Raw genomic sequence first — 25083 nt, forward strand, 5'->3', positions numbered from 1 at the left:
TTGCTGTTTGTTGTGTTTACTCATAACAAAATAAACAAAAAAAAAAGCAAAAGGAAAATAAATAAAATGGTAGGACCAGACTCCACTAGCAAAGCTTTAAAAAATAAATACCCCCTAAGCTTATGGCTGCACCTTCTGCATCCATTGCTAACTTGTCTCTTAAGTCTCCCACCATCTTCAGGAACAGAAGCTATTCCTAAGACTTATTAGCACACTTACAGTGTGGCTTAGTAAACAGGACCCACTGTAACTTAATGTTCAGGCCACAGATTTCAAGGTTTTTCTCTTGTCTCCCTCATAAATCACTTTGACCCCAATCAGAAAATAAGATATTGCTTTTTGTCCCTCATAAAAGGTCTACATACTAAAATACAGTAATATTTGCAGGTAATACATATTATCTAATGATTTTAATGTTCATTTTAATGCACTATGTAACAATATACTGAATATGGAGACCTTAATGAAATGCGGAACACTTTCGCATTAAAATGAGTGCCTTAAACAGATTGTGGGAAATGTAGGCAGTTTATGTGGATTACAGACAGAGCTAGAATTCCAAGGCCATAGGCATAGTGAGGAAGTCCCCATATAGATCTACATGCATAGCCCAGGAGTGGATCTGCCTGGATCCTCCCTTTCCTCTATACTATCACCCTGTCCTCCTTCTCCTGAAGGAGATCTTGATCCAGCTCGGACTGTAACAGAGACTAAAGTCATCATAAAGTCTGTGAGCTGATATGTTCTCAAAGGACCTGCAGCAGCCCTGCCCCTCTTCCTGCACAAGCTTCCTATTACCAAAAAGAAATCTATGCAATGGGCATGGTCACTGCAGGCCCCATGCTGATTTTATTCTCTGTTGATGTGGGTTCCAAATAATGATCATAGATGGCTGTTTGACCTGCATTCTGAAAACAACTGGTGTATTCAGCCAGAAAATGTTTGTATTGTTTATTGTAAGGTTCATTTTATTTGGGTTTTTGTGCATAGTTGCATATTAGCATAGTCAATGTCGGCAGATGAAGACCTGCACACTCCATCTAGTCTGCCCAACAAGGTGACCACCAGAGTTGAATCTTGCACTCTGCACAGGTTCCACTTCTTCATGGATAAACACTGGTATACTTAATCTCAGTCTCTCCTAGAGGCACCACAGTCAGTCAGATTTTCAGGATAGCCACAATGAATATTCATAAGAGAGATAAGTATGCACTGCCTCCATTGCATGCAAATATCTCTCATGAATATTCATTGTGGATACTGGGCTAGATAGACCATTGGTCTGATCCAGTATGGCTATTCTTATGTTCTTAAGTTCTAGAATTTTCTTCTGTGAACACAGAACAGTAGTATTTGCTTAGTATATCTTCCTTTTTCATCACTCTCCGCATATTGGTTTCAGAACAGCTTTTAATTTCACAATTCCTTTTTCAGCCTTCCCATTTTCTCCAATATACCTGAAAAAAGTCTTGTCACCTCTCTTTCTGTCTGTAGCCATTTTTTTTCTTCCACCTGCACTTTTGCAAGTCATATTTCTACACTTTATTGAGTTTTATGTGGTATTCTTTTATATATTTTTCTTTCTGCATTCCTCTATACTTCATAGTCACCTGTTTTGCCTTTAATACTTCAGACATTTATTTATTTATTGCATTTGTATCCCACATTTTCCCACCTCTTTGCAGGCTCAATGTGGCTTACAATACATCATGGACAGTGGAAATATATTAGAAAATAGACAAATGGTGTTACAGAAGGGTCTTGGGTAACATGATAATGATAGAACATGATAGTAGTATAACAAGCAGGAGTTCTAAGACAGTTCTGAATATATGTGGAGAAGTTGAGTATGTTCACATTGGTTGATCTTTGTGGTATGCCTTGTTAAAGAGATGGGTCTTCAGCAATTTGCGGAAGTTCGTTAATTCGTAAATCGTTTTTAGGTTGCGCGGCAATGTGTTCCATAACTGTGTGCTCAAGTAGGTAAAGTTTGACGCATGCATTAGTTTGTATTTTAGACCTTTGCAGTTAGGGAAGTGCAGATTAAGGAATGTGCGGGATGATCTTTTGGCATTCCTAGGAGGTAAGTCAATCATATCTGACATGTAGGCTGGTACATTTGTTTGGTGAACCATGTAGGATTCCTTTTCCTCTTGTTTTTGTCATTAAAAGTGCCCTCCATTGTTTCACTACTGATCCCAGTGGAGCTAATGGTTAGTATTTAAAAGCTACAAGAACTGGATTTGATTTATATATAATTTATCAATAGCCAATGTAAGAAGTTAATTTGTATATTCATAGACTGCTGGGAAAATAAACGTGTTTATTGGTGTTTAGAGAAATATATGCATAAAGTAAATAATTTATAAGAAGAATATTGTCCTAGGGTGTTCTAATCATTACTGAATACTTATGTCCCCTTGCTTAGAAGACTGGTAATTTTAGCCTGAGCGTGAAAGGATTACAGAACAAGGAACCTACCAGTTATGAGACTTGGTTATTATAGTCTTCCTGGTGTATAAATAGAAAAGGGAAGTCTTTAAGCTCTTCTTGCCTTTATTGAAATTTTCAGCCAGTTGGTGGTGCTTTACTACATTTTTTGCTGATTGTTGGATCATGTACCAACATGGGAGTTCTAATCTTCTGTGAGTTGCAATGGCTGGGAATTTCTAATCTCCACTAAAGTGCAGACTCATCTGAGTTTCAGGTAAGGGTACCTGGGGATAGAGCACTTGAGTCAGTTCTTGGGAATGAGGCATACTTGGGTCCTTTGTCTATATTTGTTTGCAGGCCAACAGATGAAGTAGGTGTCCAAGTGGTATCTAAAGGGCAGGTTAAGAGGGCACCCAGTAAGCCCAGAAAGGAGAGTTGGAGCAGTCACAGAGGTTCATGATTCGAGAGCAGAGGAGAAGCTGTGGACAGTTACAGAAAGGCTCTATATAATCCAGCACCTGGTAGAAGTAGCTGGGAGGAAGAAGTGCAGAATCTGGAGAAAATGAAATCTGCACCTGGATTTCCCTCTAATCTCTTGTAGGTCCTGTTCCACCTCCAGAACCCTCGTAGCAGACCAGAGCTATGGGTTATGGAAGATTACAGAAGTCTACAAAAGCAGAGGTCCTGGAGCCAATGAGGACTCATCCTGGAGGAGTGCTTACAGAAATGGACAATGGGGACCATGGAAAATGTGGTACTATTGGATTCTTTTGGCGACTGTTGGGTGGGGGAGGGTTTGGGGAAGAAGAAGCAGCAATCAGGTTCTGGAAAGGGAAATAGGGAACAAGGGTAAGATCTTGGAAGATAGTTGCACATTGTGAATTGGTGGAAAGAGGCCCGTATCAGCTCATGATGTCTGTGTGAGTGTGCAGAGATAGCAATGCTAAGGCAACAAAATGAAGAACGTTGTACTTCAGCCTCTCTTATAGAAGGGTAAGATGAGGACCCAAGAATAGAAGATGGGAAAAGGACACTCAGAACAGCCTCCCACGAGGGGAGGAAAAGTTAAAGAAACTCAAGGTAGCTCTAGGAGGGGAGGCATGAGAAGGGAATGTAAATCCAAAGAAAGGAAATAGTAGAATTCAGTTAAGTATCCCTGAAGGGGAATGCAGTGGTAGCAGGTTGCCTCAGGGAGGGATTAACCAGGAAATTCCCAGGGAATGTTTGTTTGTTTGTTTGTTTATTTATTCATTTTGAGATTTAGTCTGTCCTCCTAATAAAGCCCAGAACAGGTTACTTCAAAAAATACATAATCAGGTTGAAAAAGAAATAAAAAATAAAATTGTACAGCAAACATAATCAATAAATAAATCGGACAAGGGTCATATTAAAAGTAGCAAGAACTTACCAAAACAATGCAGTTTTTATCTCTTTTCTAACAAATTAATAGATCTATAAGAAAAATGGAACTTATTCCAGGAAAAGTCAACAAAATAGGAATAGGCACAAAGATCTGGCCAGAGGAAGAACAAAAAGTCTCTCATCTTGAGAACACAAAGACCAATTGGGAACATAGTGAGCAATCTTCTTCAAAAAATATCCTGGAGCTGTCCCACAAACAATTTTAAATGCAAGAACCAACTGTTTGAAAAGACAACTTTTTCAACAGGTAATCAATACAATGTAGCAAGAGTTGGTGTAATACGATCACGATGCCCCAAGTTCATCAGAAGTCGTACAGTGACATGATGAACCCACTGTAATAGCTATAAGCTTATAGCTGGTAATCCCTGGAATAGAGCATTGCAATAGTCTATCCATGATATAATGTAGGCATAGACCAATTGAGTGGAGGAGTGGCCTAGTGGTTAGGGTGGTGGACTTTGGCCCTGGGGAACTGAAGAACTGAGTTCGATTCCCAGCACAGGCAGCTCCTTGTGACTCTGGGCAAATCACTTAACCCTCCATTGCCCCATGTAAGCCACATTGAGCCTGCCATGAGTGGGAAAGTGCGGGGTACAAATGTAACAAAACAAAAAAAATCAGATTGTGAAAAATAGAAATATATCCGACTAAGCTGGTGAAGGTCATAGAAGCAATATATGTGTTTCAAAAAATAATCCAGCATTCAGTTCTACCCCTAAGCTATGAACTTGACCCTTTAGTGATATAACCACTCCATCCCACAACAAACTAGGACACTAAGAGGGGCATAATCGAACGGCGCTGGCCATCTATATGGTTGACGCCGCAAAAGGCGGTCCCGGACCGTATTATTGAAAAAGATGGCAAGCCACCTTTCATTTTGATAATACGGTTGGGGCCGGCCAAATGTCAGAGATGGCCGGGTTTGAGATGGCCGGCATCAGTTTTCGCCGATAATGGAAACCGAGACCGGCCATCTCAAACCCAGCCAAATCCAAGGCATTTGGTCGTGGGAGGGGCTAGCATTTGTAGTGCACTGCTCCCCCTGACATGCCAGGACACCAACCGGGCACCCTAGGGGGCACTTCTAAAAATTAAAAATAGCTCCCAGGTGCATAGCTCCCTTACCTTGGGTGCTGAGCCCCCCCCAAAACCCAATCCCCACAACTCTACACCATTATCATAGCCCTTATGGGTGAAGGGGGGCACCTACATGCGGGTACATCGGGTTTTGGGGGGGAGGATTTGAAGGGCTCCCATTTACCACCACAAGTGTAACAGGTAGGGGGGGATGGGCCTGGTCCACTTGCCTGAAGTGCACTGCACCCACTAAAAACTGCTCCAGGGACCTGCATACTGCTGTCATGGAGCTGGATATGACATTTCAGGCTGGCAAAAAAATGTTTTTTTACTTTTTGGGGGGGGGGGGTGGGAGGCGGTTGGTGAGCACTGGGGGAGTAAGGGGAGGTGATCCCCGATTCCCTCTGGTGGTCCTCTGGTTAATTGGGGCACTTTTTGAGGCTTGGTCGTAAAAATAAATGGACCAAGTGAAGCCGGCGAAATGCTCGTCAGAGCCGGTTATCTTTTTTCTATTATCAGCCGAAGCTGGCCATCTCATAAGCACACCCCCGTCCCGCCTCCCATACCCTTCCGATAAGCCCCCTTTAACTTTGGCTGGCTCTGCGACAGAAAGCAGTTGGAGCTAGCCAAAATCGGCTTTCCATTATACCGATTTCGCCGACTTCAGGAGATGGCCGGTCATCTCCCGATTTGTGTCGGAAGATGGCTGGCAATCTCCTTCGAAAATAAGCTGGTAAGGGGCTCATAGTCAAAAGAGAAAAATGTCTAAAAAGTGGCATAAAGCAGCATTTGGACGTTTTTATCTCCAAAACAACCAAATTGGTATTTTCAAAAAAATGTTATGCTGTTTGTCTGCAGAGCATCCAAATCTCAAAGGGGCATATAAAGGACGGGATTTGGGTGTTCCTAAGACCTGAGCATTTTTCAGCCATAATGGAACAAAAAGAAAATATCCAGGACTAAAACTAAGACATTTTGAGCTAGACCTATTTTAATAGCAACTATGCCACAAAAAAGTGCCCTAACTGACCAGATGACCACTGGAGGAATAAAGGAATGACCTCCCCTTACTCCCCTAGTGGTCACTGGCCCCCTCCCATCCCCCAAAGATAAAAGAGAAACAGTACATACCAGCCTTTATGATAGCCTCACATGTTATAGCCAATCCTATTAGAGCAGCAAGCATTTCCCTGGAGTAGCCTAGTGGTCGGTGTAGTGCACTGTGGAAAAGGGGACCCAAGCCCATATCCCATTTTAACTGTTACACCTGTGGTGGAATGTGTCAGCCCTCCAAAATTCTCCAAAAACCTACTGTACCCACATACAGGTGACCCCCTTCACCCATAAGGGCTATTGTGGTGCAAAGTTGGGGCATAGGGTTTTGGGTAGATTTTAGAGGGCTCAGCAGACAAGGGAGCAATGTGCACCTGGAAGCTTTTATGTGAAGCCCGTAGCAGTGCCCCCTAGGGTGCCCCATTGCTCTCCTGGGATTCTGTGTGGTCAGTCTACTAAGAATGCTGGCTCCTCCTATATCCCAATGGCTTGAGTTTGTGCATTTTGTACTTTAATGGGGGGTATTTTTTTTTTAAAAAGATGTGGCCATTTTTGAAAAAAATAATATTGTGCTGTTTCGACAATGGCTATTTTTGTTATTTGAATTCTGGACATTTTGAGCAAAACATGCAAAGTTGGACTTAGACATCATGTTGAAAATGCCCCTCCATATAAAACTTTCTCTATGAATCCACAGAACTTCATTCTTTGAGGGATTTATTTATTTATTTATTTGTTTATTTATTGCATTTGTATCCCACATTTTCCCACCTATTTGCAGTCTCAATGTGGCTTACATAGTATTGTTAACATAGTTAATCCAGTATATCAGGTATAATTAGTATTGTGTAGAGATTAATTAAGGGAAGAAAGGAGAGGAAGGGATTTAAAAGGGTATTTATATAAAGTGTGCTTTCATAGCTGAATGGGTTGGTGAAGTGGATTAGTGTGGCTGTAGGTTCTCGTTGTAGGCCTTGTTGAAGAAATATGTTTTTAGTGATTTGCGAAAGATAGTTATTTCGTCAGTTGTTTTCAGGTCTATGGGTAATGCATTCCATAACTGCGTGCTTGTGTAAGAGAAGGAGGTGGCATGCATCAGCTTGTATTTTAGTCCTTTACAGCTGGGGAAGTGCAGGTTGAGAAATTTGCGAGATGATCTTGTGACGTTTCTGGGAGGTAGGTCCACGAGGTTTAGCATGTAAGTTGGGGTGTCTACGTGAATGATTTTGTGTACAATCGTGCAGATCTTGAATGCAATGCGTTCCTTAAGTGGGAGCCAGTGAAGTTTCTCTCTTAAGGGTTTTGCACTTTCATATTTAGTTTTTCCAAATATGAGTCTGGCGGCAGTATTCTGGGCAGTTTGGAGTTTTTTGATAGTCTGTTCTTTGCAGCCAGCGTACAGTGCATTGCAGTAGTCCAAATGACTTATTACCATTGACTGTACCAGGGTACGGAAGATGTATCTCGGGAAGAAAGGTTTTACTCCTTTGAGCTTCCACATGGAGTACAACATCTTTTTCGTAGTGTTTTTTACATGGGTATCAAGAGTGAGGTTTCAATCAATGTTGAAGCCTATTCAGACCATCTATCTCTTAATTTCATTTTGCAATTTCTTTATCTATCATTAGAAGAACCCAAAGGAACATATAGTTGTATTTCATCTGCAAATGTATGAATAAAAATCCCATATTTTATTACAGTTTCAACCACAGATCTTATATAAAGATTAAAAAGCAATAGTGACAAAAGAGCACCTTGAGGAGCTCCAGATAGCAAGAGCCTAGGTTTTGAGGCATTGGCTTCCACCAACACACGCTGATATCTATCTTCTAAAAATGATCTAAACCTGAAATAATCTGTTCAAAAGATGGAATGATCTATGGTATCAAAAGCCACTCTCAAATCCAACAATACCAGGAGGACATCAGAACCTCTATCTAAAAATTTCCCAACAATCAACCATAATATCTAACAGCAGTCTCAGTACTATGGAATTTCATGAGATCAAACTGATAGATAGTAAACCACACTCATCAACAAAACTCTGGAACTGAACTAATACTAGCTTCTCTAATACTTTTGAAGGAAATGGTGAATTTGAAATAGGTCTTTATTGATTTATTTACTTCAAACATTTTCTGAATTGTACTATAGAAATGTTTTACACAAAATTTCAGGAATGCATTCCAGGGAACAGGTCCTTCAATAACAAAAATAAAAGAATGATATACATCTAATCTAACCCGTCAAAAAGAAAGAGCATCTAAATATAATTTATCACCGGATATCAATGGTCTTGTTGGCATGTAAATCTTCAAGGAGTTGGACAACACTAGAGAGGCCCATTATCATTCAATGATTTGTGTACTAAGGTCAAAACCTTAAACTTGATCCTCTAGATAATAGGCAATGAGTGTAAGTCTCGAAGAGCAGGAGTAATATTGTAAAATCGAGACAGATTAGTCAAGATCTGAGCAGTAGCATTTTGACAAATCTGTAGTGCACACAATTTATAAGCAGAAAGCTCTAAATAGGGGGCATTACAATAATAGATGCTAGTTTGCTAGTATCAAGCATAGATTTTTTTTTAAGATAGGGTGAACAGCTACTTTTTCCATAAACTATTCCCTATCTCAAAGAATCATTGGTCAAAGGTAAAAGTGATTGAACTGCAGCACCTTCTACAACAGACCAGTGGCGTAGCCAGAAGTCAATTTTTGTGTGGGCCAACAGGTTGGATAGGTGGGCACTAGACAGTGGTGTGCTGGTAAATGTTTAACAACAGGCTCTCTCCCCGGTCCACCTCTGCGCTCCCCCCCCCCCCCTGTCCACCTGTGCACCTCCCCTCAAAATTGCAGAGCTGGCTATAGCCGGGGAGAGAGCCTGGGGGGAGGGGGAGGCAATGCATTACTCTCTCCAGGAAAAAAAACATTAAATGATCTCAGGTTCCAATCTAATTCATGTTTAATGTGGGATAAAATGCCATAAATAAGTAAATAAATATAAACTTTTAATGTTGAGCACCTGATTCTCAAAGTGGACATGTTCCAATCATTATAATGAAAATAAAATGATTTTTTTCTACCTTTGCTGTCTGGCGACTTTGTTTTTCTAATCATACTGCCCCAGTATCTGATTCTGCTGCTCTGTCCTCTTTACTCCGTTTCCAGGGTTTCCTTTCCATTTATTTCTTTACTTTCCGCCTTTCTTCTTCATTTCTTGCTCTGGGTCCTCCGTAGACTTGACTGTCCAGTGGATCCAGCTTCTGCCTATTTTCTTAATCCATTTGCAATTTTCTCCTCTCTTCCTTTCCCCTCATCTCATCTCCTTCCTCACTCTTCCTTCCCCTCCATCCATGTCCAGCATTTCTTCTCTCTCCCTTCCCTCTCCTCCATCCATATCCAGCAGCCTCCTCTCTCCTGCCCTTCCCCCCATCCATCCATGTCCAGCAACCCTCCTCTGCCTCCTGCCCTCCCCTCCATCCATCATCCCCAGCAATTCTCCTCTCTCCCCTGCCCCCCACCTCCATCCATCCATCCATCCATCATCCCCAGCAATTCTCCTCTTCTCCTGCCCCCACCTCCATCCATCCCCAGCAATTCTCCTCTCTCCCCTGACCCCCACCTCCACCCATCCATCCTATGACTCTCCTCTCTCCCCTCCCCTCCCCTCCCCTCCCCTCCCACTCCCATCCATGTGTCCAGCGATTATCCTTCACCCCCATGCATCCTTCCCTCCCATTCCACCTGCCCGCTCTCTCTCTGACGGCAGCGCTTCCCAGACGCTGCCTACCGCCGCCACGATCTACCTCCTCTCTCTGTCTCACTCTCAACAGCAGCGGTAGCGATTCAAACACGCTACCTCCTGCTTCTAACCCGGAAGCGTCTCCTCTGCAGAGGAGACGCTTCCGGGTTAGAAGCAGGAGGCAGCGTGTTTGAATCGCGACGCTACCGCTGCTGTTAAGAGTGAGACAGAGGGAAGTCGGGAGGAGGTAGATCGTGGCGGCGGTAGGCAGCGTCTGGGAAGCGCTGCCGTCAGAGAGAAGGAGGTAGATGCAGGATCAGCGCTGCCTGCTCCCTCCGCTCCGCTGCTGGGTGGGCCTGAACCCAAACTGGGTGGGCCTAGGCCCATCCAGGCCCACCCGTGGCTACGCCCCTGCAACAGACTATTCAAAGCTCAGATACATGATCTGTAGCAGAGACACGTCCAGGCTGTAGCTGAATTGACTACAGAGCTGCAGCAGGCTTGTACAGAGATGGAAAGCCTTGAGGGGCTGAACAGGAAGCAGGTAGTCCAAATAAGGAACATGCAGAGGAAACGTTGCCATATATACCCTGAGAAAAAAGAGGACACATGCCCTCCCCATGTCACAACCCACTCCGCCCCTACCATGCCCCCTGTCCAATCCCACCCCACCCCTGCCATACCCTCCCACATCCCCTTTCACCCCCCAAAAGAGCCAGATTCCCTCTCCCCCCCCCCATGCAGATCACCTCCCCAGTTTTCCAGAATTCCCTCCACCCACATGACTCCAATCACTACCCCTCCCCACCCCTCCTTTACATTTGTGTGGTGCCCTGGTGGTCTAGTGACCTCATCAGGAAAGAGCAGCTTGAACACTCGGCAGTCATTTTGAATCGGCGCTGGGAGAAAGACAGTCTGCAGATGCGCCGAGCAGGAAAGAGGGTGCTCTTTCCTTCCCAAAGAGGTCACTAGACCACCAGGGCACCACAATAAGGTAAAGGAGGGGAGGCTAGAATGCCTTCCTGCCCTGTCCACCCGCCAGCCTGCCCGTTCGTCCAGAAATCCAGACAAATGGGCAGGCTGGCAAAACCCACCCGGTTGCCTGGCCTTTTCCTCAAAAAGAGGACATGTCCGGATAAAACCGGACATTTGGTAACCCTAGAATACATAAAAAATTAGTGTTAACTGCAGAAGTTTAGCAAGCCCAGGAAAAGATGGAACACCTAGCCCAAAGCAAGCAAGACTTGACTGTCTAGATGAAAGAGCTGCGGCAACTACACATACAGGAGCTAGCCAAGTTGTCCACACAATTGCATCAGGCTTTTGAAAAGGTTGAAACTCTAGGCAGAGCTAAGCAAGAGTTAGATGCCCAGACAAGGAAGTTGAAACAATTGTATGCACAGGAGGTAGCAGAATTAACTGTCAAACTTTATAAAGCATAGGAGTTGGCAGAAAGCCAGGACAGGGCTAACCAGGAATTAAGAAGCCAGTATGAAGGGTTTATTAATGCATGTTCAGGATCAGAAACAAGCTGCAGTGGATCAAGATGTTTTGAGATTATGTTTACATGAGGTCCAGCTAAAGCTCAGTGAGAGTGAACAAGAGCAGGAGGCCTTCGCAAGACAGATGGAACGGATACAGGCAAAAGCTAAGGACTTGGTTTACAAGCAGTATCAGACTGAACAGACACTCCCAGTTAGGGGTCAGAAAGAAGAGGCCCTGGGACATGGAAGAAAGGGGGAATCTGGGAGGAATCTAAGAAGGGGAGGCAGCAAGGAACCCCCTCAATAGAGCCCAGTAATGGAACCCACAGTTCCAAAAGTGGTTGCATACCAGTTCATTTTACAGAGAGGTTTGGGAACCTCAAGGCCCAAATTAATGCTAAGAGAGAGGGTAACGCAAAGGATAAGGGGAGACCCCAGGAATCCAAGGTGAAGACTTTGGTAAGAGGAGATCCTAAGAGAATTGGGCGGAATCCTAAATTTAGGCTATTAAAAGCCCGAAAAAAGAAGGGGCTAAAGCTTAGATGGTTGTGTAAGAAAGGGTAAAGCCTGCAGGGAAGGGCAACCCTAGGAAGGTGGGTTCCTAGAGAGAGGGGGATATCCGGGACCCAAATAAGTGGTCAAACTATATATATATATATATGAATGGGTGCCACCAAGGGGCAAGGTGGATCTTGAGAGGGAGTTTGTGATAAGCAAGCAGCCGTCACTTCTCACTGTAGCAAGGAAAGTCAGAAACTACAGGTCCCAGAAGGCACTAGGATTATGAGCTCAGGGAGTAGAGAAGCTGAGGAAGCCTGGGGGAAGGGCTGTTTGTGATTAGCCATAATGCAAGCTGTCAAGGAAAAGGATAAAACCCAGTAGCTGATTTGGCAGACTAGAAAGGGAAAAGTCTCAAGGATGAAACTGCTAGATCGACTATAACCTGTCACTAGAGACCCAAGTGAAATCCACCTTAAAGAAAATGTTTTTCTCAATGTGGAAACTCAAACACGTAAAACCATTTTTCCCGAGGGAAATATTTCGTAACCTGGTAAAGGCCATGGTACTAAGCCACGCAGATTACTGTAATGGAATCTATGCGGGATGCAAGGATCAAATCATAAAGAAACTTCAGACCGCCCAAAACACAGCAGCCAGGCTTATATTTGGAAAAACACGTTTTGACAGCGTCAAACCACTCAGAGAAAAATTACACTGGCTACCAATCAAAGAACGTATCACTTTCAAAATCTGCACGACTGTTCATAAAATTATTTACGGTGAGGCACTAGGATACATGACAGACCTCATCGACCTGCCAACCAGAAACACCACAAAATCTGCACAACCATACCTAAACCTCCACTACCCAAACAGCAAAGGACTTAAATACAAATCCACCTAAATTTTCAGAAAGCACTAAAGACAGACCTGTTCAGAACAGCATACCCCACTGACCCAACATAAAAATACCTGGTCACCTGTGACACCATGTAACCAAAGACCGTAACGGACATTACATAGTAACATACATAGTAGATGACGGCAGAAAAAGACCTGCACGGTCCATCTAGTCTGCCCAACAAGATAAACTCATATGTGCTACTTCTTGTGTATACCTTACCTTGATTTGTATCTGCTATTTTCAGGACACAGACCGTAGAAGTCTTGCCCAGAACTAGCCCCACCACCCAAACACCAGCCCCGCCTCCCAATCTCGGCTAAGCTTCTGAGGATTCATTCCTTCTGCACAGGATTCCTTTATACGTGACTCTTCTTCCCCCTTTCCCTCTCTAAATTCCCCCAACTGTACTTACCATACATGTACCTCATTCTACCACAATATCACTTTGTGTTCATTTATACCATGTATTTGTTCAGACCATAATCGGCTAACGCCGTTAACGGTTATATGTAAGCCACATTGAGCCTGCAAAAGGTGGCAAAATGTGGGATACAAATGTAACAAATAATAATAATAGATAGAGGCAAGGTCTCCTAGGGCTAAGGACCCTAAAAGAGAACCCCGGAGGGTGAGACAAGTGAGCTGAGAAATCCAGGGGAAAGGACCCTGAAGAATAGATCCCTCTGAGGGAATGAAGAGGACACATGAATAGTAAGGCAAAATCCATATGGGCTGAAAGGCAGAGTCCAGAGCCCAGAAGCAGGGCAAGGAACTAGAGAAATGGAATGGAAAAGGAATTTAAATAACTTAAAAGTCCTTTAAATGTAAAAGGAAGCTTAGGGGCCCAATGTGCGCCAAAATGCAGTTACCGCTGACTACTGCATGGCTCTTGTGATAATTTCATTTTTGGCGTGTGTCTGATACGTGCATGTGAAAGATATTTTTTTATTTTCAGGCGCGTGTAACAGACGCGTGCCAAGAGGCATTTGGCACACGTAGATCATTACTGCCTGTTTACCGCGTGAGTCTTTACCACTAGGTCAATGGCTGACAGTAAGGTCTCAGACCCAAAATGGACATGTGGCAATTTTCATTTTGCCACACGTCCATTTTCGGCAAAAAATTTTAAAGGCTTTTTTTACAGACACGCTAAAGAATGGATCGTCGTGCACCTAAAACCCACGCCTACACTAGCGTAAGCCATTTTTCAGCACACCTTTGTAAAAGGATCCCTTAGTGTGGAAACTGCCCCGGTTGTAGAAAGGGCTTTAGTTTGGAAACTGCCCTGATTATTAAAAGGGAGTTTAGCGTGGATTTGCTGGTATCCGGAAAGCCTAAAGCTTTTTCTTTCTTTTTTTATTTTTTAGTTCAAATCTCTTTATTAAATTGCATCAAAAACAAAAAGAGCAATCAATCCAACAGTACTGTGACATGCGGAACTGAAAAACCTAAAGCTTTGAGTACTTCAGCTTGAGGAAACTTGTTAATTTGCATACTCATTTACCTTTGGAAAGAACTAATCTAATTTTGGTTGCTATTAGGAGCAATAAGGATATACTGAGTATAATTTAAAGGAAGAAAGATGCAAAGTCGTCATTAGAAGCCTTCTTGATGTGGCAAGGAAAGCTTCACCCTAACTGTGAAGGATCATCATAAGAGGGACCTTTTGGCTTTCTGGACTAGTGTAGTTATTTCCATCAATTAGTAAAGTGGCATTTACATGTGAAAGTATGGAGGGTTTATTCTGCCTGTTTTGAGAAGACGAAGAAGTGTATTATTCTCTCTCACTTTCTCTTCTCATCCAGCATTACTCCATCTCCCTTTCTGTCTTACTTCTCCCCATTCACCATTATCTCATGCTCTCTCTTTCTGTCACACATCTCTCTTCTCTCTGTTTCTCCAGCATTACCCCATCTCTCTGTCTCTCTCTGTTCCTTCTCCCCCATTAAGCATTACCCCATCTCTCGCTTTTTCTCTTCCTCTCTCTCTTCTCTCTGTCCCTTTTTCGTATCCAGCATTACCCCAGCTCTCTCTCTCTCTTTCTCTCTTCTCCCCATCCATCATTATCCATCTCTCTGTCTCTCTCTCTCTCTCTCTATCCCTTCTCCCCCATTAAGCATTACCCCATCTCTCTCTCTCTCTCTCTCTCTTCTACCCATATCTGAATGAATCAGGTTCAAAGCTGCCTGTGTAGTCTTTCAAATTCTATATGGCTTCACTTCATGTCTGCTGACTGATATCATCACTATGCATAGCTGGATCCAACAGACTAAAAGACCAATTGCTCCTAGCATCTGTGTCCTGCAAGGGTATTAGATTTCAGAGGACTTTTAGCTAGCTATTCCCTGTGTCAGGAACTTATCTATGGCACTCTGTTCCCATTGCTGTAAGGTCTGATGACAACTACCTTAGCTTTAGGAGGAAGTTACAAACCTTCCTATTCCCAAAGACTGCAATGTCCACCTTTTCTGTGATACTCTCATTTCCTATCACATATTGAGTTATGTAAACTAACCAATATAAATTTTAGCAGTATATAAGACCTGAGTTGAATTTAATTTAATTCTCCCGCATTACCCTTCCTCCCTCTGTCTCACTTTGCCTTTTTCAGCACTATTCCCTCTCTTTTTCTCTCTCATTTCACCCCATCCAGCATTATCCCTATCTCTCACTCTCTCTGTGTCCCCCATTAAGCATTATTCCATCTCGCTCTCTCTCTTTCTTGTGTCTCTTTTCCTTTAACCAGCATTGTCCCGTCTCTCTCTCTCTCTCTCTCACTCTCTCTCTCTCTCCCTCCCTCTTTTTCCCCCATCCCATCCATCCAACACCTCTCCTTTCTCTCCCTTTCCCCCTCCCGCTCACCCTGTTGCTGTTTTCTACAAGAAAATACACACAGGACCATTTTCCTGCATGCCACCTTAAGTTCAGTTGTTCCCGCCCTTCTGATATAAACTTCCTGAGTTGGAGGGGCAGGAGCAGCTGAGTTAGCAGCAGCACACGGAGTAATATGGTCCCACGCATCTTTGCTTGTAAAACTGATACCGCCCAACCAAGAAGACAGCAACAGCGTGAGTGGGAGGGACAGGGGAAGAGAGAGAAAGGAGAGGTGCTGGGGGGTTGGAGGATGTGCTGATTCAGGTTTTTGGAGTGGTACTTGCCACCCCTTGTTACCCTGTAGTGACGCCTATGCGCATGGGAACATCCCCAGATAATGTGGGCTATAGGAATGATATCCTGAACTAAGATTTTTCAGAGAGGGCTAGCACTAAATCAGTGGTTCCTAAACTATGGGTGGGGACCCCAAATGGAATCACGTCATCAGTAGATGGAGTTATGAAAACAGCACTGCTCCTCCTTCTTCTGGACCTCCGCTGTGATTAATGCCCAGTATTAGCAATGTGGAAATTCAATTGACACACAGACAGTTTGTCACCAGAGTTTTTTCTAACCCTACCGATAGAAATACGCTTTTGGACTATAACAGTTGTCATCCACGTGCATTGCGAGATAGTCTTCCGTTCTCGCAGTTTCTCCGGTTCAAAAGGATTTGTACTAATGATGAGGATTATACAGCACAAGCGGAGCTTTTTTGCTCCAAGTTACAACATAGACATTACACCAAATCGATTTTGAAGCGTGTGTATAGACGGGCCAAATATAATTACAGAGATCTCCTGTTACAAGAGAAGCAGCGAACAACAGATGACAATCAGCTGTTCACATTCGTTATGCGGTATGTCCCGGGTGGAGAAATGGCTGCTAAGATCATCAAGTGCCACTGGGACATAATGAGGTCACATCCTTTGTTTAGTGATTGTGACTTAAGAACAGCGTTTTCGCGTTCGAGCAACTTGAAGGAGATCTTAAGCCCAGCTAAATTACCGGAAGACACAAGAGACGGAGAGTTATCGAGTACAATACTTCCAGCAGGGCATTTTAAATGCAATATGTCACACTGTAAGACGTGTATGATTACTGAAGAGCCCGAAAATTTCATTCATGCTGGTAAAATGTATCAATTAAAGAGTCATACCACATGCAGGACTGCGGGGATCGTATATTTGATATGATGCCCCTGTATGAAAATCTATATAAGTAAATCTACCAGATAGTTACATGTGCATATGACGGAACATCGTTCACGCATTTTGGCACATAATCTGGGAGCTCCTCTTGTACAACATTGTGTACAGTTCAGGCATGTTATGGAATCTTTGAAATGTATGGTTATAGAACACGTTATTCCATCTTCGAGAGGAGGAGATTATAACAGAAAGTTGCTACAGAGGGAAACATTTTGGATACATAAATTAAATACATTAGAACCTAGTGGTCTTAATACCTATCTACATTGGGGGTGCTTTGTTTAGCCTGATAGTGAAGAACCAGTGATCAGCTGGTTCCGGTATACTGTGTGAGAGTATAAAAACAGTGGCGCCATCTTAGTTGCTTTGTGATTATGACCAGAGGTGTCACACTTGATAGTAAGTCTGATAGTTGGGAGTGTGTAATATGAAAAAGTGTGTTACGTTGTGTATGGTTTTAAGGCATGTATGCTTTTTTTGCTTTGACAGACCTGATGGATGGCTCCCCCTTGACGAAGCAAGTATTGTGAAACAGGCAACCTGTTGGGGTTTGTGAGCACACCGGTTTTAATAAGATAAGTGACATACTGCCTCATTTTTTGCACAATGCTATTAATAAAGAGTTAGAAACTTAAGCATTGGTTGGTCGGGGGTAGAGTCTGTGATTATAATATTTACACGGACAGAGGTTCACCACGTGAGTAAAGTGACACCAGCCGTGGCGTATATATGAGACTCACCCGGTACAACATAATTGTACTTTGAGATATCCTCTACTCTTTTTGTTGTTTTGAATCAGTATTAGCAATGTGCATCAGGTCTCTGAGTCGGTGAAAGTTCACAAACCCTGCCCCTCCTCCTGTGTAGGCTGCCTGTTAGACTGGAAACCCCTGCAGAGGAGTACTGGTGACTTTGAGTGCACACTAACACACAAAGGCCTGTGCTGACTGCTGCTGCTGCCTTCATGCTATGGATAAGTGGGGGGTGGAGGAACTGAATGAGAGAGGAGACTCTACACAAGTGGTATGTCAGATGAAACATCTGCTAGTTTGTTTTCTTCGACATATGGGGTCATGAGTTTTTTTAAGTGTTAAAATGGGGTCATATTGGATAAACATTTGTGAAGTCCTGCTCTAACTGTTTCATTTCCATATGGTAAAATAGTGAATACTCACATATCAGGTACAGGGGTCCTTTTACAAAGTTCCAGCAAAGAGTGTCCTTAGCGGACTCTTACGCCGCTTTCCCATGCACTAAGGCCATTTCTACTGCAGCCGTAAAATGGCCAGTTTTTCCACTTTACAACTTAATGGCCATGTGCTAATGTTTCATTAGTGTGCAGCCAATAACAAAATTTAGCACATGAGCTCACCGGTAAGGGCCACACGTTAATCCTATGCTAATCAGCATTCAGCAATGCCAACACCCTGATTGATAAGTGCAGAACCACTCTCTGCCTCCAAACAAGCCCCCTGAGCTGATTCCGGAGGGCTAGCAACTGAAAAACCAGGGTCCCTAGGCTACCTCATGCTTGGTCAGAATGCCTGTAATACCTGAGACTTTCATAGAGCCTGGTATTTATTTCTAGCTTCATTTTCAGGGGAAGGGAGGGGGACAGTAACCACTGGGAAATTATGGAGGGGGTCATGCACATTTGCATCTTACTGCAGGACGCATCAACGTACCACAGCTCAGTAAAATTACCCCATAGAATGCATTTGAAATTCAGGGGAATTACTCATAAAACAAGTACTGGAAATACTGAACTACAAGACGTGCAAAAAAGAACATAAAAACCCCTTGGGGAATAAAAGGCATTGCATCTTAAAAAAGACCTTGATATTGCCCATGTGTTTGGCTACTGTGTAACTTTATTTTACATCTGCTCAGTGCATTATCCTTAATCCCTGTTGCACGCACATCTGCTTAGTGTATTACTAATAATCCCTCTTGCACACACAGTTATTGCACTGTGAAAGCAGAATAGAGCTCTGGAGTTGCTTATGCTCTCTCAGGCCCAGATGATCAAAAGCCCTGCACTGTTCCAAACAGCGCCCTAAAAATAGCGCCGGGACAGCGCAGGGCTTTTCTGCATCGATGATCAAAGATAATGCATGCAAATCTAAGCAGCACTATTATCTTTGATTATCATGTTGAAGTGCGGGAGAATTGTGCCCGAGCATGCGCTCAGCACAATCCTCCCGCACTTGTTTGACAGGTCTGGGCTGTCAAAAGCCCAAACCTGTCAAACAGCCTGGCCCGAGGCCCGAACAACGAGGCCCCCCCCCCCCAAACCCTGAGAAAATGTCATGGCCGCCACCGCCGGCCAAACCCTCTCCCACCCTCCCACCCAGCGACGGGGGTGGGGGGGGTGGGGGCTGGAGGATCGGTGGGTCTCCAGCCCCCGAAACCCCCAGTAATCATTGCTCCATCGACGGAGGGGGGGGGCTGGAGGTCCGGTGGACCTCCAGCCCACCCCAAATCCTCCCCCCAGCGTTGTCCTTCGATTCCCTGGTGGTCCATGGTGTCGGGGGGGGGGGGGCTGGAGGGCTGGTGGGTCTCCAGCCCCCGAAACCCCCAGTAATCATTGCTCCATCCAGCCCACCCCAAATCCTCCCCCCAGCGTTGTCTTTAAATTCCCTGGTGGTCCGTGGTGTCATGACACCCCCCTAGGCCCACCCAAAATCTGCTGTCTGGCTACGCCCCTGGCTTGAGGGAAAAGTTTTAAACTATTTCTTAACCCAGTCTTCCAGGACATTCTATTCAGTCATGTTCTCAGCTTTCCTTGCAGATGTCAATGTGCAGAAGAAGTTCAGCACATGCATATTCTAAAAGCAAGAGCAGCGGGCAGAGGGTTCTCAAGCATGGAGCCGAGAACAGCTGCTTTGAAGGGTCTTCACCTCTGTGCTCTTAGGGACTGCAGTGGTGGTTTATTTCACAGAGATGCTTCCTATCATTCCCACTAGAGGAGCTAAACTAGTTCGATCGGTGGCTGAAACTTAGCAAATTACGGAGCTAAACCACATAAGAATGGCTGGTTAGAAAGGAATGCTGGTGAGGAAACCAAGTTCATAGCTAAGCAAGGACATTCTCTGATGCTTAGCACGCCATCCCAGTAACCTGTTCTGCATTAGAAGTGGCATGCCCTTTCTAAAGTTATAGTCTGATCTTGCCCAAGTAGTCCCTTTGAGCAAACTTGCTTGTAAACAAGTACTTGTTGGAAGGAGAGGAAAAAACCAGAAGTTAAGCAGAAGCTGGAAGTTGTGCAAGCAGCTTTTAAGGCAGCCTTAGAAAATGCTGCTAGATTGGTTTTATGTTAGCTTTGTATTTACAGTTTCCTGCTGTCTAGAAATCACATCTTTTTTTAAAGATATTTAGAAACTCTTAAAACAGAAGCTAAATGAAAGAAGCAGAGATGGTTTTACAAGGAACAGAGCAGAAGAGAATGGAAAAAGGGAGGACTCCTAAGACAACATTTTAGATCATGATTTCAAAACTATTATTAATAATAATAATTATCAAAAGTGTATCTTTAGAAAATATGCTATCTTAACTTATATTGGAGTGTATTCTTCCTAAATGGGTTAATTTTAAAATATTGGAATGCATCCAAAATACACAAGAATGTAATCCTAATGACCCAAAATGAACCCACCTTTATGAAGGATCAATGGACAGAATAAGCTGAGGCAATACTTCGGAGACTCCCTGTTGTTCTCCTACCAAAGTCTGTCTACACTCAATCTAAGTTAAGAAAGATAAATTTGTATTTAAAAAAACCTTTTACCTGCAACAGAAGTTTCCACTATGAGTATTAAGTTCAGCAGCAGCACCAGAAGTGGAAAAGATGCCCCTGAAATGCCTTGAATAAAAGACATTGGAAGGTTAAGGGAATATTCAGTTAAGAAGTTGCCACACAAGCAAAGCAAGGTAACCAAAGCAAAACACTGCAGTAATTGATCTCACCCATCATCATAAAAAGTGTAGATCTCCTGGACAGGAATTTCAAAGTGCACTTTCTCTGCTTTCCCTCACTCAAGGCTGTCAGCAGTCAGGTTTCAAGAAAGCCCATTTCTCCTCCTCCTCTGTCTCCTCCTCCTCCTCCTCTGTCTCCTCCCCCCGCTTCCCTGACTGAGCAGTGGGTAGTCTTATACCTTTTAAGCATCGACTTCCCTGTAGGGGAAAAAAGACTCAAGCCCTTCACCTTCAGGCATAGAATCAAGCCATGCTACTTGGCATTTTCTGTACTGCCAGTAAAAACAGGCAAGAGTCTTCAAGAATGTACTGATAAAGTCAGCTAGTCACCTTGTGTTACCATCCCTATCCCTCCTAAGGTCAAATAATTTAGAACATCTGCATTGTGTCACAAACCTTTGCCGCTTTTTCCATCTCCCAGAGAGACAATAAAAGTGAACACTCCTTGCAGACTCTCAGGGTGGAAGGAAGAGAGTAGCAACCAATTTACCAGAATATTGGCTGTCTGGATGGAATTAAAGGTAAAGCATATAGGGCAGTGATTCCCAGTCTCTTTTTTGTGATTGTGACACCATGGCTGCACCAAATCTAATCTAATCTTTCTATCCCGCCAGTTCCTAAAAGGGTCCATTTAAAATAGGGGAAAGGGAAATGGGACTTGATATACAGCCTTTCTGTGGTATTTTGCAACTACATTCAAAGTGGTTTACATATATACAGGTACTTATTTTGTACCTGAGGCAATGGAGGGTTAAGTGACTTGCCCACAGTCAAAAGGAGCTGTAGTGGGAATCAAGCCTAGTTCCCCAGGATCAAAGTCCACTGCACTAACCACTAGGCTACTCCTGCACTAACCACTGGGCTACTCCTCCACAATACAGTCTTCAAACTAATCAAAAGTGATTCCCAGTCTCTTTTTTTGTGATTATGACCCCATGGCTGCAGCCAAATCTAATCTTTCTATATCGCCAATTCCCAAAAGGGCCCATTTAAAATAGGGGAAAGGGCAATGATATACCGCCTTTCTGTGGTATTTTGCAACTACATTCAAAGTGGTTTACATATATACAGGTACTTATTTTGTACCTCAGGCAATGGAGGGTTAAGTGACTTGCCCACAGTCACAAGGAGCTGCAGTGGGAATCAAACGGAGTTTCCCAGGATCAAACTCCACTGCACTAACCACTAAGCTACTCCTCCACAATACAGTCTTCAAACTAATCAAAAGCAATACAGTCACAAACAGATTAAAAACAGTTACAGTCTAGAATCAAGAGTTATCTAACCAATTTATTTATATAATCAACTATCACTCAGGGCCCCTTTTACTAAGCAGCGGTAGGGTTTATGTGTGGGTAGCGACTGCAAAATCGGCACTACTGCTGGGGTAGCGCAGGAGGCCGGCAGTAATTCCGAAGTTAGCGGGCACTGTTTCCCATGGTAGAAAATAATTTTCTATTTTCTGCCTTGGGGGACGTTCCTGGCGGTAATTGGTGGCGCAGCCACATTGGCGTGCACTGCATGATTACCATGTGAGTAGCGCGTGAGCCCTTACTGCTACGTCATTGGGTGGCGGTGAGGGCTCAGGCAGTAAATAGCCGCATGCTACTTTTAATTTTACCGCACAGCCATTTACTGCCCCATTTTAAAAAACCTTTTTTTCTCAGCCGCGGTAGAAACAGGCCCAGCATGCATCAATTTCGCAGGTCCAGACTACCACAGGCCATTTTTTACCGCAGTTTAGTAAAAGGGCCCCTCAGTTTAGCAGATCTATATTTAGCAAATAGAAAAGACATATAGGAATAATCCAATCCATAGGAGCCAACTTTTCAAAATTATTGGGGGTTCTAAGCCCCATGGAAATAACCCCTCCCTGGACACATACAAGAAATTTCTCAATATTGGGGGTGCTCAAGCACCCACAGAGTCGGCTCCTATGATCCAATCTTAACTCAATAGGTTGAGATTTCCACAGATTAGCTGCCTGGTAAGGATAAGATTCATGATTTTTCTTAGAGATAAGAAAATGAATCAAGCCAGGCTACTTGGCATTGTCTGTACTGCCAGTAAAGACACGCAAGAGTCTTCAAGAATGCACTGATAAAGTCAGCTGGTCAACTAAGAAAGTATTGCTAGTTTTAATTTCCGAGCAGAAGAGCAGTAAAAGAGATCATATAAAAGTACAGATGACAAAACTATGTAATAACTTAAAAACAAGGCAGGATACTTTAGAAATATTCCTAGCCTTCACTGGCAACCAGTGCAGATCTAACAACAATGAGGTAACCCTATCAAACTTACTACAACAATAGATTATCTTGGCAGCTGTGTTCTGTTAAAGCTGCAACTATTACGTTTTTTAACAGGAAGAGCAACATATAATGAATTACAATAATCCAACTATGCTACAATAAAATTATGTGACCCCCCTGGAGGTGCATAATAATGATGCACCTATGGAGAGCCCACTTAGGTCATGACCCCAAATTTAGGTTTTATGACCCCATTGGGGTCTCAACCCACAGTTTGGGAAGCTCTGATCTAGGGATCAATTCAGTATAGCCAGCTCATAATCGAAAGTGGTCGCCGGCCATTTCCCGACACAAATCGGTAGATGGCCAGCGATCTCGGAAAAGCAGCGAAATCGGTATAATCGAAAGCTGCTTTTTTGACAGCATCGCCGCTTTCCCGTCGCCTCACCGGCGAAAGTTCAAAGGGGCATGTCGGCGGCGAAGCGAAGGCGGGACATGGGTGGATATGGGCGTGGCTACCAGATAGCCGGCTTTCGCCGATAATGGAAAAAAAATACGCCGGGTTTACTTGGTCCTTTTATTTTCACGACCAAGCCTCAAAAAGGTGCCCAAACTGACCACATGACCACCGGAAGGAAGCAGAGATGACCTCCCCGTACTCCCCCAGTGGTCACTAACCCCCTCCCACCAAAAAAAATAAACACTTTTTTCCATCCTGTATGCCAGCCTCAAATGGCATACCCACCTCCATGACAGCAGAATGTGTTCTGTCCTCCGACAGCCTTTTCCTGCTTATGATGTGGCTCTGGGGTGAATGTGACACCTTTTCTGTTATTTGCACTGCAGAGTCACATCAGCAATGCATTGTCGTGGGTGTAGGTATTGGTAGTTTGTAGGCTGTACTCCCCTGGTGCTGTCCCCCTGCTTACTGGGTCAGAGTGTGCCCTGTTTTGTTTCCTGTTGTAGTCCATGCGGTAGTGGCCATTTTTGTAAGCCAGTTTTAGTTCCCTTTCCTGTGTTACCCACGTTAGAGAACGTAGTTCTTACCTTGTATGGTGCTGAAAGAGGGCATTGTACACCATTGTGCCAGCTCTGACCTACTACTCATCTTAGTACCAGGGGACTCTTTGCCAGTGGGGCACAACCTCTGATCTGCACTTAACTGTGAGTAAACGTGCTTATTCAAATAAAGGACTTTTTCAAAGAGATTAGTCTTCAGGTGTCAACTGGTGTGCCAAAGTTATACAGCAGCAATAAATCCTAGAGGCTGTATGCAGGTCCCTGGAGCAGTTTTAGTGGGTGCACTACATTTGTAGGTAGTGGGTTTGGGGGGGGGGTTGGGGGACTCAGCTCCCAAAGTAAGGGAGCTATGCATGTGGGAGCTTTTCTGAAGTCCACCGCAGTGACCCCTAGGGAGCCCGGTTGGTGTCCTGCCATGTCAGGGGGGCCAGTGCACTAAAAATGCTGGCTCCTCCCACAGCCAAATGCCCTGAATTTGGCCGGGGTTTGAGATGGCCGGCATAACTTTCCATTATCGCTAAAAAACGAAGCCGCCCATCTCAAACCCCGGCCAAATCCAAGGCATTTGGCTGGCCGGAACCATATTATCGAAACAAAAGATGGCCGGCCATCTTTTTCGAATATACGGGTCTCGCCAGCTGTTTGCAGCACCGCCAAAATACATCACCGGCCATGTATTTCGCCGGCGCTGTTCGATTATTCCCCTCTAGGTTACCTAAAAATAGGCACCAAAATGCAGGCAAAATGCTCAGTGTTAAGCACTTTGACAACAGCATCTGAGCACCCAGGTGCTTTTATAGAATAGAGCATAAGTTGACATTTGCACACCAACATTTAGGTATGAGCCCTTATGTCTGGTTATTGGCTGGCGTAAATAGTGACACATAAGTGTTGCATGTAAGTGCATAATTTATAATAATCTATAAATTATGCCAATGGCATAGCCAGACCTAGTATTTTGGATGGGCCTAGAGTTAACTTGCCCCCCACCCAATTTCACGGAGATATAAAAAAAAGATACAGGTTTTTTTCATCTACCCAACATCCAATATCTCTCCTCTCTTTTTACCACAGCATCCCGGCATCTGCCTTCCTTTCTCTGAACCCTGTCCCTCCCTGGTGTACCT

The 25083-nt window shown here is 43.9% G+C and overlaps 1 protein-coding gene across 2 annotated transcripts in view; it reads right to left on the reverse strand.

Moving 5' to 3' along the window:
* PTGS1 (prostaglandin-endoperoxide synthase 1) overlaps window positions 1-20760 on the reverse strand; it is a 150275-nt gene extending 129515 nt beyond the window's left edge. For both annotated transcript variants that reach the window (XM_030207297.1, XM_030207296.1), the window contains exons 1-2: window positions 20676-20760; window positions 20497-20571 (exon numbers count right to left, since the gene is read on the reverse strand). In XM_030207297.1, coding sequence (XP_030063157.1) covers window positions 20497-20571; window positions 20676-20685 — 85 coding nt within the window. In that variant the 5' untranslated portion in view covers window positions 20686-20760. The remainder of the gene's footprint in view (window positions 1-20496; window positions 20572-20675) is intronic.
* Window positions 20761-25083: the final 4323 nt, after the last annotated feature.

The sequence above is a fragment of the Microcaecilia unicolor genome, chromosome 6 (genome assembly GCF_901765095.1).
Source record: "Microcaecilia unicolor chromosome 6, aMicUni1.1, whole genome shotgun sequence".
Taxonomy (NCBI): Eukaryota; Metazoa; Chordata; class Amphibia; order Gymnophiona; family Siphonopidae; genus Microcaecilia; species Microcaecilia unicolor.